This window comes from Rhinolophus sinicus, linkage group LG01, assembly GCF_036562045.2.
Source record: "Rhinolophus sinicus isolate RSC01 linkage group LG01, ASM3656204v1, whole genome shotgun sequence".
NCBI classification, from domain to species: domain Eukaryota; kingdom Metazoa; phylum Chordata; class Mammalia; order Chiroptera; family Rhinolophidae; genus Rhinolophus; species Rhinolophus sinicus.
In genome coordinates this window covers 105,934,920-105,954,505 of record NC_133751.1, presented here as the reverse complement: position 1 = coordinate 105,954,505, position 19,586 = coordinate 105,934,920, and the positions used below count along the sequence as shown (strand labels likewise).

General features: G+C 39.0%; 1 protein-coding gene across 2 annotated transcripts in view; it reads right to left on the bottom strand.

Annotated features, from left to right (window-relative positions):
- Window positions 1–19,586, bottom strand: part of SLC9A9 (solute carrier family 9 member A9) — a 570,416-nt gene that overhangs the window by 519,080 nt on the left and 31,750 nt on the right. For both annotated transcript variants that reach the window (XM_074334001.1, XM_074334003.1), the window contains exon 3: window positions 918–995. In XM_074334001.1, coding sequence (XP_074190102.1) covers window positions 918–995 — 78 coding nt within the window. The remainder of the gene's footprint in view (window positions 1–917; window positions 996–19,586) is intronic.

Below are 19,586 nucleotides of genomic sequence, written 5' to 3'. Positions count from 1 at the left end.
TGGGAAAACTCCCTTCCAGTTGTGTAAGTGGGATCTGAGGAGTCATGGCTGACAGCAAGAGGGAGCCCGGAGTACACAAGACCAGGTCTCTACTGAAGGAGCCAACTCGCTGCTGCAACTAACAGGCCAGAAAGGAGGGCCCAGGAATCTCGGAGTGGGGGTGGGCAGTGAAAGGCAGCCTCACCACGTCCGCATCCCAAAGCTCACAGAGCCAGTCTCACTCTGTGGCTCAGGGGGTGCTGGCACGTACCCTCCATGCCAGTTACTAATCTATGAGACGCACACATTCAGGCTGTGCAAGTGCATTGAACTGCAAAACTGAGCTTTCCTGTGTGAGCACCACTGGCTGAGTATCAGCAAAGCACTCTGGAGTTTCCACTCTGGTGAATAAACCCAGTGTTAATTAACAGTGAACTCTTTGATTACAATCATCTAGAATAATAATGTCCAATGGAAATACAATGCAAGCCATGTGTGTCATTTCAAATTTTTCCAGTAGCCACATTAAAATAAGTTTTAAAAAAGGATAATGAATGTTCATAACGTATTTTGTTCAACCCCATATATCCAGAACATTATCATTTCCATATTAAATCAATATAAAATATTATTGAGATCTTTTACATTCTTTCTTAATACTAAGTCTGAGAAATCCAGTGTTTGACACTGAAAACACATCTTCATTCAGACTAGGGGCATCACTAGGGCTTAGGAGCTGCATGTGGCTAGCACCCCAGGAACAGACAGCGCAGATCTAGAGAATTCCAAGTAGGTCAGATTTGAATCTGTGTCGCATAATATATGATAATGATAGTCTTACCAAACAGGTAAACCCATACAATAACTGTTTGTTTCCTTAGTGCTGGTAAAATTCTCTACTTAAGAATAAAAGAAGAAAGCAATCACTGTGTATTTACCTTTTTCAGGCTATATCCTGCATGAAATATAATTGGTGGCAGCAGAACATTGAAGAAGATTTCTGGATCAAATGTCATCTGCCAGAAAAGACAAAAGCGCAGTTAGGAACATGCTCCTTTGGGCCACTAAAGATGTGACTTAAAAATACAGTTCTATTACCTTTGCTAAGGTTGTATGAGGCATATTAGCATGCGCTATTCAGTTAGCAGGATAAAAATAAGGAATTCATAAGTACAATACAGAAATTCATAAGTACAATATCACTGTAAAGACATATTTTTAATGTAAAACCTGACTCCATTTTATAGCTAATAGTAACAACAACAACAAAACAACAACAAAACAACAACAACAAAAAAAAAAACCTCTGTGAAACTTTTCTGGGCAAAGAAAACTTTTTCCTTTTATTTTGATTAGTTTTTCATTCCTCATATTTTAAATGTTTTTTATTCTACTTTATTTTATTTTTTTTCCTTGTCAAAGGAATCGGTGGTGCTCAAACATTTTAGCTTCTGACAAGGATTTATTTAAATTTTAGCCAAGTAAAACATTTTTAGAAATGCAGTCTTGGTTTTCCCTACTTTATCCCATTCCAAAGTTTAAAATATTTTTTTAGACTCTGGAAAAACACATTTGAAAGTGGAAATGGATTTTCTAGTATTTGTTCATTGGCTTTTATTTCAATGATAAAATAAACTCTCCCCCCACCCAAAATTACTTGGTGAGAAGTACAATGAAATGAGATGTACAAATTCTTGAATCCAACATCTGCTATTTCCTGCGTAGTCTGAAAATAAAAACATTTAATATTTAAATCTCTCTCTCTCTCTCTCTCTCTCTCTCTCTCTCTCTCTCTCTCTCACACACACACACACACACACACACACACACACACACACACACACACTGCCATTCACTATTTCACCACTAAGGCCTTCTTACCATTACAGTACTCCTCAAAGTCTTTCAGATTTATAGACGCCACAAATATAATTTCAATTTTCCTCCTCCTTTTATGGCTGAATTCTTACTCATCTCTGAAGCTGGATTGCAAGAGATACTCCTCTCGGAAATCACTTTGACTTCCCAGTCAAAACTGACCATTCTGTCTCCCATGCTCTTTCAGCACTTTGGACCCTCCCTTGCAGCATATGTGCTTCATAACATCCTTTACATGATTACTAGTTTGTGTTTGACTGCCCCATGAAGTGGGAATTTATCAAGGATCACAATGACGGCTTAGTCAGTTCCATGTCACTTCCATCCTTCCCAGGGCTAGCCCATTGCTCAATACACTTTTACTGAATTGGAAAAAAAAAATTTTTATTTTGAGAGTCACATCCTTTATGATATAATGAATTATATGTACCTATAATATCCCTACACATCACAGGTAAGGATTAAGTACAAATTAGGAAAAGCCTCTCTTGACTCCATTTTCTACCTTGGGCCAAATTGAACATTACCAGACTCCCTCACCTCCCTTCCCCATACCAGCCCCTCAACTTTACCCATCTAATAGTTGGGGAGGGGGAGGTAGGGGAAATCAGAGCCACCTAACTCAGCCAGGTCTCCTTTCATAAACCTAGTTATGTGTTCTAGCTATTGAGCTACAACTTTCTATACCGGTGAGAATTCAGGTAGATCAGCTATGGCCCATCTATATGGCTCTCTGTTCCTCAGTTTCTTCATCTTTAAAATGGGCATAACAATTGTGATACCTTATTCTAAGGTAGTCATAAAAATTAAATAAATTAATATTTGTAAAGGCCTTGTAGCACTGCCATCTAGTAAGATTTTTAAGTATTTAGTACTACAGATAAAAATAATGAATGAATATTTTAAAGTTATACTATTTGAAGGTTATGAGTATAAAATTTGGGCAAAGATCTTCCTTTTCCTTCTGTGTTTATTCTTTTTTCTAAGATAATTTGAAACACAATGCATTGTTGATTCATTTTTATGAAGCCCCTTTGAGAGTATATCAATTGCCTTTTTGAAATTTTTTACCAAAGAGAGCAATGTACTTCTAGCTGCTGGAGGAATGAAGCAGCGTTGCTGTGATCATCTGGAAGAGAGAAGTACAGTGGCACAGCATAACCTCTTGGATAGAAAATCCCTGGCCTCGGCAGTTTTTCTGTAAAAATCAGGTTAATCACTCAACCAGAACATTTCAATAATCAGAACGCCCCATTCCCTGTATGCAGGCTAACTAATGTGCCATTGAATTCTATTTTTTGGAGCAGCCAGAGGAAACTGGCAGGTTAGGAACGGCATGCAGCACACGAGGATTTATTTGTATATACAAAACAGATTTGTGTTGCTTTCAAACTTGTTCTAAGCATAGGAACTGCTAAATCAGAGTTCTGGGAGTCACTCCAAATCCAGACAATTTCTCAGAAATGGCTGGATCTGCCGCTGCACCACCTCCAGATGGTGAGTCCATAGGCCATGTTCCTCAGACGCTGTGTTCAAACCACGGCCTTGGAGTTGAGACTGTTTCTAAGGCCCAAACAATTAAAATCTTCATTATAGTATGAGGGGGAATATCTATGACAGGGGTGAATGGGAAGAGCAGAAAGGTAAATATATTTCAGCCAAAGACGCAAGTCTTTAAAGATACAAATTTTATAGACTAGCACTATCCAGCAGAACTTCCTGTGATGACGGAGATGTTCTGTAACTACTGTTCTACACGGTAGCCACTCACCACGTGAGCTGTGGAGCAATTCAACTGTAACCTAGAACAATTCAGGAGTGAATCTTTTTTTTTTTTCTTTCACATCTGTGGCTAGCCACTATTGGACAGTACATTTACAGACAGTTACTAGAATTAAAACATTTATACAGTTTTTAGATGGTCTAATATCCTATACAAAGTATGGCTAATTGGGAGCAACAGACCCGAGACTCTGAAATGGAAAAATTATGGGTGCTTCATGAAAGCAGTGAGATTTTTAAATATTGGGATTTAATTTTAAAATATCAGATAATATGGAGGACACAAAAATATCAATATGTTCACCAAGATGCAGTAGTTTTACCTACTATCTCATATACATATACCAGGATTAGGAATGGCCCAGACATGCCCAGGAGAGATAATCAACTTAAATACTTCCAAGAGTAAAACGGAAATGTACCAAGTTTAAATTCCAAGTTCATCATGCTATCATAGGCAATAAGAATAGGGCCACAGGGAGATAGGGGCAGGAAGGGAATGGAGGAGGTGAAAGGAGACTAAGGAGGGAGCAGATGAGATCATCTTTAAGAAAAAGTGCAGCTAACAGACTGGCCAGAACTAGATTTCGGTGGCCAAGAGAGGACCCAGGACGCCATCTTGTCACTTTACACCTAAAGTGAACTTTAGCTACTTATAATGGATTATAATATTATTAGCATGGCAGTTTAGGAAAATCTCTATCCCCTGTGTCACCATGACAGTTCTGACAAGAGCGAAATAAGGACAAAAATTCCCTCCTTCTGAGAGAAGGAGTGGTCAGCGAGGACCCTCCTAGGAACACCTACCACACCAGCCCTAAGTGTTGAATATTTCAGGCCTTCATGGTAACTGTGACAAATTGCCAAGCCCCACTTTTCTTTGGGGCGGCTGCTCTTCTCTGGGCATGCCCACTCTAACCATCTTGAGAGTGTACTGTCCTTTTTACAACAAATCTACTGCTTGCTTGGCTTATTCGGTGAGTTCCCTGAATTCTTTCCTGTGATGACCACCAAGAATCCTTCTTTTTGTCAACAGTCTGAAGGTTATAGATACAAAATTCTGCTTGGGTCTGAGGATTAAGATACTCAGCAACTCAATATGACCTAGCTGGGAAGAATATCAGTGTTTTATTCAACTACTAAATCAATAAGAACAATCTTAATGGGGAAGGGGGACTGCGATTTCTCTATTATTTCCAAAGAGGCCCCATAAAAACATTGTTTCATCAACTCTGACAACATCCCTGAGTGGTAGCTGGAAGATGCAGTTATCTCCATTTTCCAGAGATGAGAGGAGCCATGAATCACATGCCCAGTGTCAAGCAATGTGACAGGGATATCTCAGGGAATAGGGTGCACATGCATGGGCAATGTACTAATGGAAGCACCAAGGAAACAGCAAGCCAACTTAAAAGATTTCAGAGTGTTTAAGAGAAGTTGGTATGCAGAAGAAGATTTTCATTAGTTTGTCAATTACCAACGCCTTCGGAAAAGTGAAAGTGGTTAACACAATAATGTGTTCAATCAGCATATGTTTTATTCTTTAAACACTTGACAAGCCTCTTCTCTGCTGCAAAGTACTTAAAGATAGGGAATAGGTAGATCGAATCTATGAAGGTCATGGTTGAAAAAAGAAAAGACACCGTGCAATTTCAGTACAAGGCAGGGGGCTAAGCTATAATTCAAAATTCTCTAGGGCAGAGACAGTAAGCTGGGCCAGCTGACCCTACAAGGAAGGCTTGATGTTAAAACATCCTGGGTAGGAAGAGACGTCATCAAAATGGCGGCGTGAGGTGAGCCTCTGTAAAGCTCCCCTGGAATTTACACCTAATCAAACAACAATAACTCCAAAAAGGACTCCCTGCACAGTAGACCGCAAGACAAAGAGGCCCACTACCGAAATAACCTACAGGTGGGACATTCGCGAGAGCCGGGGAGGAGGGAAGGGAGAAGTGCGGAGACGGAGCTGCGCAGGCGCAGGACGCAGACCTAGCTCAGTGCTCCGAGCTCGCTGCTTCCCGGAACTACCGCAGCTGCGGGAGATCGGACTGCTAGGGCTCCGCTTGTGGCCCACAGGGCTGAGGGGGCAGCATATAACACGGCTGAACCCAATGATCACGGCGGAGACCTCAGAGAAAAGACTGAGGGAAGAAGGCTGAAAACGGTGGTTTAAGCCCTCACTGCCGAGCAGAGAACGAAGCCTTAGGCACTGAGACTAGCCGCCCCCTCCCTCCCCTCCCAGAGCTCGCCCCGCCCCCACCTGCCCGGTGCTAGAAGCGGAACAGTAGCAGTGTCAGATCAAAAGAACAGAATATTTGCTGTTCTGAGAACTGTGGACCGCAGATACAGACTCACAGCCCAACTAGTTCTGGCAAAGGGGAGGGAGCTGTGGAAGCAGGACCAGCTTTGGTGGCGGTTGCTGCCATTGCTCTGGGCCACCTCTCACAACTCACCCCGCCCCTGACCCCACCTATCTGGGCGGATCCCTGCAGGAGTAAACTGAACTGCTCAAACATACGGGATCCGAATCTGGTGCAGGGGGAGCTTTGGAACTTCAAAACCTCTCCGCATACCCACTGGGACACTGCGCCCTATGACCTAGGTGAACTATTAACAGAGGAGAAGCCCGTCTCCCAGGGAATCCCCCCATTGTGTGAGACGCTGGAATAGTGCAGAGAAAACATAGCACTACCGTGTGAGAGAGAAAAAAAAAGGCAGCAGTCGGAGAAAAAATAAAACATTCTACTAACGAGAACTGGAAAACAAAAGAAAGACCTCTTCCTATCAACCTGCTGCAGAAGCCACTCCTGTAGATGTCAAGGAAGAGAAATAGTAAATCAGTAATTGCCATGAATAACCAAGGCAACAAGACAGCTCAGAAGAAAGTGAAAAGTCTCCAGAAAAAGAACTTAAAGATACGGAATATGTGACTTAAATGACAGAAAATTCAAGATTGCAGTTCTGAAAAAATTCAATGAGATGCAAGAAAAAACAGATAGGCAGTTAAATGAACTCAGAAACACAATCAAAGAACAGCATGAGCATTTTACGAAAGAGATTGAAATTCAAAAAAACAAACAAATAGAATTTCTGGAGATTAAGCACTCAATAGAAGAAATTAAGAGTGAAATAACCAGCTTAGGTAGTAGAGTTGACCAGATGGAGGAAAGAATCAGAGACATCGAAGATAGAATCCTGGAAGTGACACAGATGGAAGTAGAAAGAGACTTGAGACTTCAAAGAAATGAAAGAAGTCAACAAGAACTTTCTGACTCCATCAGAAAGAGCAATATAAGAATAATGGGCATACCAGAAGGAGAAGAAAGAGAGAAGGGAACAGAGAATATATTCAAACAAATTGTCGATGAGAACTTCCCAAACTTGTGGACAGAACTGGACCCTCGAATCCAAGAAGCAAATAGAACACCTAATTACCTCAATCCCAACAGGCCTTCTCCAAGGCACATTGTATTGAAGCTGTCTAAAATCAACGACAAAGAAAGAATCCTCAAGGCAGCCAGAGAAAAGAAGACGGTAACTTACAAAGGAAAGCCCATTAGATTATCATCAGATTTTTCAGCAGAAACTCTACAAGCCAGGAGGGAGTGGAACCAAATATTCAAACTATTGAAAGAGAGAAATTATGAGCCAAGAATAATATATCCAGCAAAGATATCCTTTAGATATGAAGGAGGAATAAAGACCTTTCCAGACATACAGAAGCTGAGGGAATTTTCTAATACACGACCTGCACTAGAAGAAATACTAAAGGAGGCTATTCGACCACCATCAACAGGGACAATTTGTGGCAACCAAAACATAAAAAGGGGGAGAGTAAAGGCCTGAACTGGAATATGGGAATGGAGAAAGTAAGCATGGTGAAGAAAATGGAATACTCTAAATATCAAATTTTCTTTTACATAAACTTAAGGGTAACCACTCAAAAAAAATCCAGAACTGAAATATATACTGTAATAAAAGAAGAAACAGAGGGAAACATCATAGAATACCACCACACAGAAATAATAGACAACAACAAAAAGGCAAAGAAACAATGGAGACACAGCCTTACCAGAAAACTAAAGATAGAATGACAGGAAATCCTCACATATCAATAATCACCCTAAATGTAAATGGACTGAACTCACCAATAAAAAGGCACAGAGTAGCAGATTGGATCAAAAACTAAACCCAACCATATGCTGTCTCCAAGAGACACATCTCAGCTACAAGGACAAGCATAGACTCAAAGTGAAAGGGTGGAAATTGACACTCCAAGCAAATGGTACCCAGAGAAAATCAGGTGTAGCCATAATGATATCAGATGAAACAGACTTCAAGGTGAAAAAGATAACAAGAGACAAAGATGGACATTTCATAATGGTAAAGGGGACTATACAACAAAAAGACATAACAGTCATCAATATTTATACCCCAATCAGGGAGCACCGGAATATACCAAGCAACTACTAACAGAACTAAAGGGAGAAATTGACCAAAACACAATTATACTAGGGGATTTAAATACATCATTGACAGCTATGGATAGATCATCCAAACAGAAAATAAATAACGAAATAGCAGCCCTAAATGACACATTAGATGAAATGGACATAATTGACATTTATAGAGCACTTCATCCTAAAACATCAGACTATACATTCTTTTCTAGTGTACATGGAACATTCTCAAGGATAGACCATATATTGGGACATAAAATCAGCCTCAGCAAATTTAAGAAGATTGAAATCATACCAAGCATATTCTCTGATCACAAGGCTTTGAAATTGGATATCAACTGCAAAAAGAAAGCAGGAAAAACACTCAAAAATACATGGAGATTAAACAACATACTTTTAAAGAAGGACTGGGTCAAAGAAGAAATTAGAGGAGAGATCAAAAGATACATAGAAACAAATGACAATGAAAATACATCCTACCAAAATTTTTGGGATGCAGCGAAAGCAGTTTTAAGAGGGAAATTTATATCATTACAGGCCTATCTCAAGAAACAAGAAAATCCCAAATAAATAACCTCATGTTACACCTTAAAGAACTAGAAAAAGAAGAACAAGTGAAACCCAAGGTCAGCAGAAGAAAGGAAATAACAAAAATCAGAGCAGAACTAAATGAAATAGAGAATTGAAAGACAATAGAAAAATTAATGTGACAAAGAGCTGGTTCTTTGAAAAGATTAACAAAATTGACAAACCCTTGGCTAGACTCACTAAGATAAAAAGAGAGAAGACACTAATTAACAAAATCAGAAATGAAAACGGGGAAGTTATCACGGACACCACAGAAATACAAAGGATCATCCAAGAATACTATGAAGGACTATATGCCACCAAATTCAATAACCTAGAAGAAATGGACAAGTTCTTAGAAACATATAGCCTTCCAAGGCTGAACCATGAAGAACTGGAAAATCTAAACAGACCGATCACCAGTAACGAAATTGAATCAGTCATCCAAAACCTTCCCAAAAGCAAAAGTCCGGGACCAGATGGCTTCACTAGTGAATTCTACCAAACCTTCAAAGAGGATCTAATACCAATCCTGCTCAAACTCTTCCAAAAATTGAAGAAGAGACAGTACTCCCTAACTCATTTTATGAGGCCAACATTACCCTGATACCAAAACCTGGTAAGGACAGCACAAAAAAAGAAAACTACAGACCAATATCTCTGATGAATACAGATGCAAAAATCCTAAACAAAATTCTAGCAAATCGAATACAACAATGCATTAAAAAGATTATTCATCACGACCAAGTGGGGTTCATCCCCGGGGCACAAGGATGGTTCAACATCCACAAATCCATCAATGTGATACATCACATAAACAAAATAAAGGACAAAAATCATATGATTATATCAATTGATGCAGAAAAATCATTTGACAAGATACAACATCCATTTATGATTAAAACACTTAATAAAATAGGTATAGAAGGAAAATACCTTAACATAATAAAGGCCATATATGACAAGCCCTCTGCTAATCTCATAATTAATGGTGAAAAACTGAAGCCCTTTGCTCTACGTTCAGGAACATGACATGGCTGTCTCCTATCACCTCTGCTTTTCAACACAGTGTTGGAAGTCCTTGCCAGAGCAATCGGGCAAGAGAAAGAAATAAAAGGCATCCAAATTGAGAATGAAGAAGTTAAATTGTCACTCTTTGCAGATGACATGATGCTATATATAGAGAACCCTAAAGACTCCACCAAAAAGCTATTAGAAACAATCAATGAATACAGTAAAGTTGCTGGCTACAACATCAACATACAAAAGTCCATTGCTTTCCTATATACTAACAATGAAATCTGAGAAAAAGAAATACAAAAAACAATTCCTTTTGCAATTGCAGCAAAAAGAGTAAAATACCTAGGAATAAACTTAACCAAGGATGTGAAAGACCTATATGCTGAAAACTACAAGACTTTTTTGAAAGAAATTGAAGAAGACACAAAGAAATGGAAAGACATTCCGTGCTCATGGATTGGAAGAATCAACATAGTTAAAATGGCCATATTACCCAAAGCAATATACAGATTTAATGCAATCCCCATCAAAATCCCAATGGAGTTTTTTAAAAGAAATAGAACGAAAAATCATCAGATTTGTTTGGAACCACAAAAGACCCCGAATAGCCAAAGCAATCTTAAGAAAAAAGAACAATAATGGAGGTATCACACTTCCTGACTTTGGCTTGTACTACAGGGCTACAATAATCAAAACAGCATGGTATTGGCAGAAAAACAGACACATAGACCAATGGAATAGAATTGAGAACCCAGAAATAAAACCACATAAATATGGACAGATAATTTTTGACAAAGAAGCTAAAAACATACAATGGAGGAAAGACAGCCTCTTCAATAAATGGTGCTGGGAGAATTGGATAGCCACGTGCAAAAGAATGAAACTGGACTGCTATCTGTCACCATGTACCAAAATTAATTCAAAATGGATCAAAGACTTAAGCATAAGACCTGACACAATAAACTGCATAGAAGAAAACATAGGTACTAAACTTATGGACCTTGGGTTCAAAGAGCATTTTATGAATTTGACTCCAAAGGCAATGGAAGTAAAAGCTAAAATAAACGAATGGGACTATGTGAAACTTAAAAGCTTCTGCACAGCAAAAGAAACCATCGACAAAATAAAGAGGCAACCAACTGAATGGGAGAAGATTTTTGCAAACAGTGCCTCCGATAAGGGGCTAATATCCAAAATATACAAGGAACTCATGCAACTCAACAACAAAACAAACAACCCAATTGAAAAATGGGCAGAGGACCTGGAGAGACATTTCTCCAAAGAGGACATACAAATGGCAAATAGACATATGAAAAAATGCTCAACATCACTAATCATCAGAGAAATGCAAATCAAAACCACAATGAGATATCACCTCACCCCAGTCAGAATGGCTATCATCAACAAGACAAATAGTAACAAGTGTTGGAGAGGCTGTGGAGAAAAAGGAACCCTCATACACTGTTGGTGGGAATGCAGACTGGTGCAGCTGTTATGGAAGGCAGTGTGAAGGTTCCTCAAAAATTACAAATAGAATTACCATATGACCCAGCAATCCCTCTCCTGGGTATCTACCCCCAAAAATCTGAAAACATTTATACATAAAGACACGTGTGCTCCAATGTTCATTGCAGCTTTGTTTACGGTGGCCAAGACATGGAAACAACCAAAATATCCTTCGATAGATGAATGGATAAAGAAGTTGTGGTATATATACACAATGGAATACTATTCGGTGGTAAGAAAAGATGATACAGGAAGATTTGTGACAACATGGATGGATCTTGAGAGTATAATGCTAAGCGAAATAAGTCAGACAGAAAAAGCAGAGACCCATATGATTTCACTGATATGTGGTATATAAACCAAAAATAACAAAAGAAGAAGACAAACAAATGAGAAACAAAAACTCGTAGACACAGACAATAGTTTAGTGGTTACCAGAGGGTAAGGGGGGTGGGGGGTGGGAGATGAGGGTAAGGGGGATCAAATACATGGCAGTGGGCCAGGGTTCACCAAGTCACACAGGAAACTGGCAGCTTCCTGGAGTTTTACTACTACCTGATAGCAAGCATGTTGAAATTTTTTTTAAATATTAAAATAAATGCAGCTGTATTAAAAAGGGAAATTCAAAATCTGTATTTATTTTTAATACAAATAGGAGACTTCAAAGAAATCTAGGCTCCCTCGGGGCAGGAAGCTTTGGGATGTACCCAGAGACATCTCAATGGTGAGCGTTTCCTTTTTTTTGCCCTAAGTTATGCTTTGGTGTGAGAAGTACTGGGGTGGGGGAAAGAAGAATAGATTTTCTGATGAAAATATAGCAGATACTAATTAGATGACCTTGATTTATTTGACCTCTCTGAACCTCAGTTTTCTTATTTGCAATATAGGCGTGCAAAGGCCTACTTCCTAGAGTTACTTTGGTGGATTCAAAGTAATAACAGATGCAAAGGGTTCTACTTGGTACCCAGCCCTGTTTCTCTGAACACTACAGTGAACGGAGTGTTCACTGTACCTGAATCTAAATGAGAGAAAGGGTTGAAGCATTAAATTGAGTGCAGGATGCAAAAGGCACACTTGGGGAACAGAAATATACAATAAGGACCCTGAGGGATGGAGGAGGGATGAAGGCCCAGCATGTGGACACCACCCAGACTATGAACCTCTCTGACCTAGTGGACATGGATTAAACTATATCCATTCAAACATGCAGAAAAGTAGAAATATTTTACACAAACAGGATTAAACAATAAAATGGCTTTTGGGAATACAAGTCTATATAACCTTTTACTGGGCTAATCTAGCGAGAGGTATGAAAATGTTAAATGTCCACACCATTTGATTCAGCAACACCTCCTCTGAGAACTTTTCCTGAAGGTATGCTTGCATACGTGTGGAATGACATAAGGACAAGCGTATTCATTGCAGATGAAAGGATGGTAGAAAAGAAAGCATGGAGGATGATAGAACCATGGACCACTTAAATAAATTGTGATATACTCTGTAAAATTGAGTACCATGCAACTGTTAGAAAGTCTGAGAAAACTATTCATGAACAGATAGTTACTAAAATTTGTTGTCAAATCAAAAGAGCAAGATGTAGAACAGTATGTCCCGCACAAGTAACAAAAACTGCGATGGGCTCCCACACCCTATTTCCTTTGGTTCTGGCCAGATACCTAGACTGCATTTCCTTGTGGTCACATGACAGAGGTCTGGCCAACAGAATGTGGATAGAAGAAACATAAATCATTTCCAAGCCCACTCCCTAAAAACCCCCTAGATCCTCACTGCTTCCTCTTTTCCTGCTTTTATTGTCTCTCTGAGAGCATCTGGCAGAGGCCCCAAATCCCTAGGGACCAGTAAAGCCAGCAGATTAAAGGATGATGGGATGAATAATGGCTCCTGAAAAAATACTGTGGTGCTCCCCTCACTGGCCCAAAGGCCACACTGGATTGGGACATGAGCAAGAAATAAACATTTACTGTGTTGTCATTGAGATTTAATGGTAATTTGTGAAAGCCTTTGGCCTAGTCCATGATTTGTGTAAAAAAGGGGGTGTATATAATTTACTTGTGTATATATATATATATATATATATATATATATATATATATATATATATACACACTATTGGTGGCCTCCCGATAGGTTAGGGAGGAGAACGTGGTGCAGGAGGGATTTTCTGTGTGTGATAAGTGAGAGGGTGCCTTTCTTTCCCCTTATAGATTATATTATAGATACAGAGATGGCCACGACTTAGAGGGGTGCATCCCAGCATTTTTGCCATTATGTCACATACAGAAACTGATTACATTGAGTCATTGGGGTAAACTTTGGGGAAATTAGGGTTCTCATGAGACTAGTCAAGGTTGAAAGGAGGAGACTGGGGCTCTGACCATCCTGGACCCGAGAATGAAGGGACTGACACCCTGGTGGTTCACCTGTAACCGTCAGCACACAGCTGGGGAGTGCTGTGCAGGACTTAACACTCCTGACCCGGCCCACTTTCCCCAGGAACCACAGTGACTAGTCTGATCGGTGAGCTGGAGAAAAGGAATTGAGTGTGAGCTGCTCGGCCCCCTCTCTCTCCGTGCTGGAGCCAGCCTGCTGGCTGGAAGTGCATGCCCCTGGCCCCTCCCAGCTCTAAGCTTTTACTAGAGCAGAGCCCAGAGGGAAGGCCCATGCTGTCCAGCTGGGTCTGTGGCTGGATGTATAAGTCTTTCTAATTCCTGAGTGAAAGATGAGTAAGGCAGCTTAAAGACCACGCCTCCCTATGTTACCTAGCTTTTGATCTCCATCTTTCTCACTCCTGTATCTATGTCTCAACTAGTTACAGAATCAGGTCGGCAGTGAGATGATATTGAATGACCCTTTCAAGATCCCAACATACCCTTTTATACCTTTTGAACCTTGAGCCACCTAAATGTAGTATCTATTCAAAAAATAAATTAAAGGCATTCTCTTTCTTTAAAAAAAGATGTCTCAGGTAAATTTGTTTGGAGGGGCCTCAAGATTGTCCTGGATGAAGGGAAACCACTGCCAGGCTGCAGCTACCAAAATGAGCATATGGTAATGGAAATGTGAGTGAAGGTGGCTGTAACAGAGTGGCAAGGAAAAAACAAACCCAGAAGACATTCATTCATTTAACAGGTGTTTACTCAGAACAAGCCAGGCATATGGCAGGGAGGAGTATCAGGGCTTGCGGGGGAAATATGAGAGGTGAAAGCAAAAAGCCCCAGAAGAAACCTATGTTTTTGCACCTGGGTGCATGACAGAGGGAATATGATTGGGGAGGAGCTGCCCTGACAGAGGTAAGAGGGGTCAGAACAGCTCAGGACTAATTGAGGCCTCCGCTCACCGAATCTGATTCGTCTGTGAGACACTTGGAAATATGTGCTTGGTGAAAAGTTCAGGGCCAAAGAATGATCCAGAATTGTCAGCAATGAACAAAGGATTTGACGGGTATAGATGGAGCGAGTGTCATGGAAAAGAGACAAGGATCAGGGTCAGAGTTGGGGCGGAAGAAGTGGTACTGCTGTGGAGAGAGACAGTGAAGGAGCAGTCAGAGGGAGGAGGGGGGTGAAGGTCAGCGTCACACGAAGCCAGGGAGAAGCGCAGTGTGAGGGCAGTGCTCCCTCCTTCAGCTTCAGGGCTGCAGAGTCAGCAAAGAAAATACAGCACACACAGTTATAATACATACATTGGAACTTCAGATAAACAATACTTTTTTAGAATAAAAAGTGTTGTACTGTGTTTGGGATACACTTTTTCCCAATTATTTATGATTTATCTGAAATTCAATATATACACATATATATGTATATGTATACATATATATATATATATATATGTATACATATACATATATATACATATATATACATACATATATATATATATATATATATATATATATATATAGAGAGAGAGAGAGAGAGAGAGAGAGAGAATATGAGAATGAAAAAGCCCAAAGTTAGCCTGTATTTTTGGACCTGGCTGACTGAGCAGCAGCTGGCTCCATGTACCCCATCCTGATGTCAATGACTGGACGAGTTAGAGGAGACGTCCACTGGATTTTATAATTAGGAAGTGGTTGTTGATCCTTCTCAATGGATTTCAACCAAGAAGTGGGTCCTGAGGGTTAAGGAGTGTGAAAGCAGGGGGCTCTGGGCCCATTGACTGGGAGGCTGAGTAGCAGGCTCTGTCAGGATTCTGATAAATGGCTCTTGGATGAAATGAAGCAATGAAGGAAAGCAAGGGGAAATACAAGGCCAAAGGCCACAGAAAAGGAGGCTGGAAAGCAGATGAGGACATAGAATGGTGAGGGTATATGTTTAGGGAGGTAAGGAAGTGATATGAGCACCAAAAAGATAACAAATTAATGTTTTTTAAAAAGGGGGAGATAGCCTGTTCTCAACATTCAAATCTGTGGAATGGCCACATGAAGAGATGGTTTTTCATGGGAAAAAGCATTCTTCTATTTCTCCAGGTGTTTCCTACAGAGCCCTTGTTGCCAGTCACACAGACTGTCAGAGAGAGAAGACGCCTTGGAGGTCACCCATGCATGGGTTTACAAAATGATCTCTGCCAATCCCCAGACTCTGTGGAGGGGGTGCTGGTGATAAGAAGTGGGGACTACCAATCCCACTGGCACCCAGCCTGGCTCCACCCTCTAGTTTCTGCCCAAGCAGTTTTGATTTCACCTATTTCACATACTATGCAGGGTTTTCAGATTTTCTTTGAAGTGAAGGGTTCTTGTGCTAAAAACTGATTGTAACCCTAACCTAATACTGTCCCCTAGAAATTTCAAGGAACATGAAAAGGTCACCAGGGCACTCAGAGGCACCACTGAACTTATAAATCCTAAACCAGAGCTGTTTCTCTTTTACTATAGTTATGTTCTTAATTTTGTTTCCAACAAGTTTTAAATGATGTGTCACAGTTGAAGACGCTCCTTCTACTCCTTGGCAGAAATAAGTGATACCCTGAAGTTAGAAAGCATTCTTGCTATCCACGGCTGTATTCTTGTACTTTATATATATGCACCCATAAGCAATAATTAGTATTATTTGTGTTTTTGAAATTTTACAGAAATTTACCAATATTCTTTTTTATCCTTTTTTTTTTACATTCAACATTGTTTTAAGATGTATCTACATTAATACATGTAGATCTTGTCCATGCAGTTACACTGCTGTATAGCTTTCTATGAGATTAATGTATCATTCTTGTTTTTCCCCCCTTTTCAACAAGAGAAATAGGGCAGTTGGGTTATTTTCCTTGCTATGCTATTATTAAAATAATGCAAAGGATATTCTTGTGCTGAAGTTTTTGCATATTTGTGAAAGTTTCTCTAGAAGTAGAAAATACATAAGGTAGAACTACTGGATGGTAAGATGTACGAATCTTCAACTTTAGTCGGTGTTGCCAAATTACTTTAAAGTGGCTGCACAAATCTACCCTCTCACAGGAGAGGGAGTAGAAGAGCAGCTCCCCACATTCTAGCCAACACTTAATATTGACAAATTTCTAATGTTTGCCAGTCAAATAAGTATGAACTGATATCACATTATGGTGTACTTTGCATGTCCCATTACTAATGAGATGAGCGTATTTTCCTTGTTTATTGGCCTTTCATGATATTTCAAAAATATACAAAAGATTCACTATTTTTGTACGTCTTACCTGGTATAACTGTTTCTCGTTTCTCATTGATTAGGTCTTCATAAGATCTGCCTACTATTCTGTTTTGGTTATTTACATTTCAAGTATATTCTTCTATTCTCTCGCCTCTTTAAACTTTTAACTGTCTTAACTTTGTTAATAGTGTCTTTTTCATGAAAAAGGGGTTTATTCAATATAGTAAAATTTATTCTATTTTTACCTTATGATTTCAGCTTTTGGTAACTTTTTAAAAAAATCTTTCCCTATCCTGATGTCATAATATATATTCTCCAAACAGTTTATAATTGGCTGTTTACAGTTAAGTTTTTAATCCATCCCAAGTTTATTTGTTAGATGATGTGAAATGGAAATATAATTTTTTTTTCTTCCATATGGATAGCAAATTGTCCCAGGAATACCCACAGGTATTTGGTAGTTTATCCTTTTCCCACTGATTTTGGTTAGCTCTTCTGTCACTGTCCAGTGTTTTTTCAAAGATTCATAAAACATTTAGTTTAATAAATATTTGATATCTGTTATCCAATAGCTAGCATAGTTAATAATTCAAAACATAGGAAAAGCTTTATACAGGTAGGTATTCACTAAAACATTATACTAGTTGAAATTGAGGAACAATTAAAAAATCAAGTATGTTTAAACTCATCACCTTGCATTTTTTAAAGCCTGAGGAAAGGTTTAGGGCATGATAACAAATTAATAAAACAAGTTACAAAGTTTTTGAGACCACCTGATTTATAGTACATAGAAAAAAAATGTATGTAGAAAGACTGGATAGAAATTTAACAGAATTTACAGTGGCTACATAATGTTGTGGGGTTATTTGAATTCTTCCTTCAAAAAAACACAAAACATAAACTTCCCTGTCCTTCTCAAATGAACATTTTATAAAGTGACCATATAGGTAGTTATACCACAAATGCAATAAAATCACTAATAAAACCACAGATATCTTTTAAGTGACAAAGAATTACGAACATCTGAAATGGAATGGAACCTTTTAAAAATTAAGGGATAAAAGGAGATAAATAATATATGATGAAAAATTAAGAATTGAAGCCCCTGATTGTTATGACTTTTCAGTTTGATAAAATATCTGAAAGGGCCTGGTACAGAATCAGTCATGTGAGCAATTAATGTTTGTTAAATGGTTAACTCATGCCATGTCCAAATTTACTGTTATTTTCATTGTTTTAAAAAATTACTGGGAGGCTGACGATAGTCCTCCCAATTAGAATACTTGGTATTGTGCATGTTAATGCTTCAAAATAGGGGATCACTGAAATACAGAGGGTGCCAAAAAGTGTATACACATTTTAATATACACATTTTAAGAAAGGAAAAAACTGTATTAAAATTGGAATACTCAATATACACCGTCACAAAAAATGAATACAAGTCATGTGTATACATGTTTTTGGCACCCCCAGTATATACATTTTGCACTGAAGTTTACAGAAACAGAACTAAACTACAGAGAAACAGTAAAAGGAGAACAATGTAGAGAAAATTTAATAATCATAACTTATCACTGAGAAATTTGAGAATATTATATCACGCAACTATGATTACTTTTCAAGTAATTAAAATTCCAGAAGTTAGAAATACACTACTGTGAATATTATACAAGCAAAAGTGACAGATATAATCACTGGTATTTCATTGGAGGTAGAGGTAGTACCTATAATTCCAGGCAAAATTAAGTAGGAAATTGAGAACAAAACATTTCTATAATTCTAAATATTTAATTTGGCAGCATGGGGTTGTGAAAAGAACACTGAATCTGAGTCAGAAGACCTGGTCCTAAGACTAGTTCTGCCACGGATCAATCATAAGCAAGTCATGTCAGCTTTCAGAGCTTCAGTTTTCTACTCGGAGATATGGGGCACTATCTGTTCACCTCCTGGGATAATGGTGAGACGGAAAGGGATAAATCCATAGGGAAAATTTTTGTAAATAACAAACTACCTTGGAAAAGGGAATGCACAGTCATAATTTAGTCAGGGCTGAAGTTCACGGTCTGTCCTCCTCACCTACGGACTGGTACCACTTGCCAATTCATCATAATATTAATTAAGAATAAAAATAACAACTGACATTCCCATAAGGCTGTTACAGTTTTAAAAGTGCCTTCAGACATAGTCTTTCATTTTTTTCTTCACAAAATCCTTTGAAGTATTATGAATACCCCATTTTTACAGAGCTAGAACCAAGGCTCAGGGTGTTAAGTGATTTGCCCGAAGTCACGTACCTTGTAAGTAGTAAGATTCAGCTTCAAACCTGGTTTCTAATTGTGAGCCCACTGCTTTGTTGATAACAATAATGATAGAACTAACAGTTAATATATTTTGAACATTTACTATGAGCCAGAAACTATTCCAAGTGCTTTACATGTATTTTCTCATTTACAACTCACAATGGTCCTACGAGGTAGTTAGGATACTTGGTTTTACAAGTGGGGAAATTGAAACATAGGGGGTTAATTATCTCACCCAACACCACACAGCTGGTAGGTAGGATTTGATCCAAGTACCATGGTTCCAGGGCCTGCCCTCTTAACTGCAATAGTCCACCTGCCATCCACCTGTGGGTTCAGGTCACCCCCTTCACTGCTGGATGTGTCCTCATTAGCTGCAAATACATAAAGGCCACCTACGGTTTCCAGCTTATAGCCACAGCACCTAATCACTGACAGTGAGGAAGTCTCCCGTT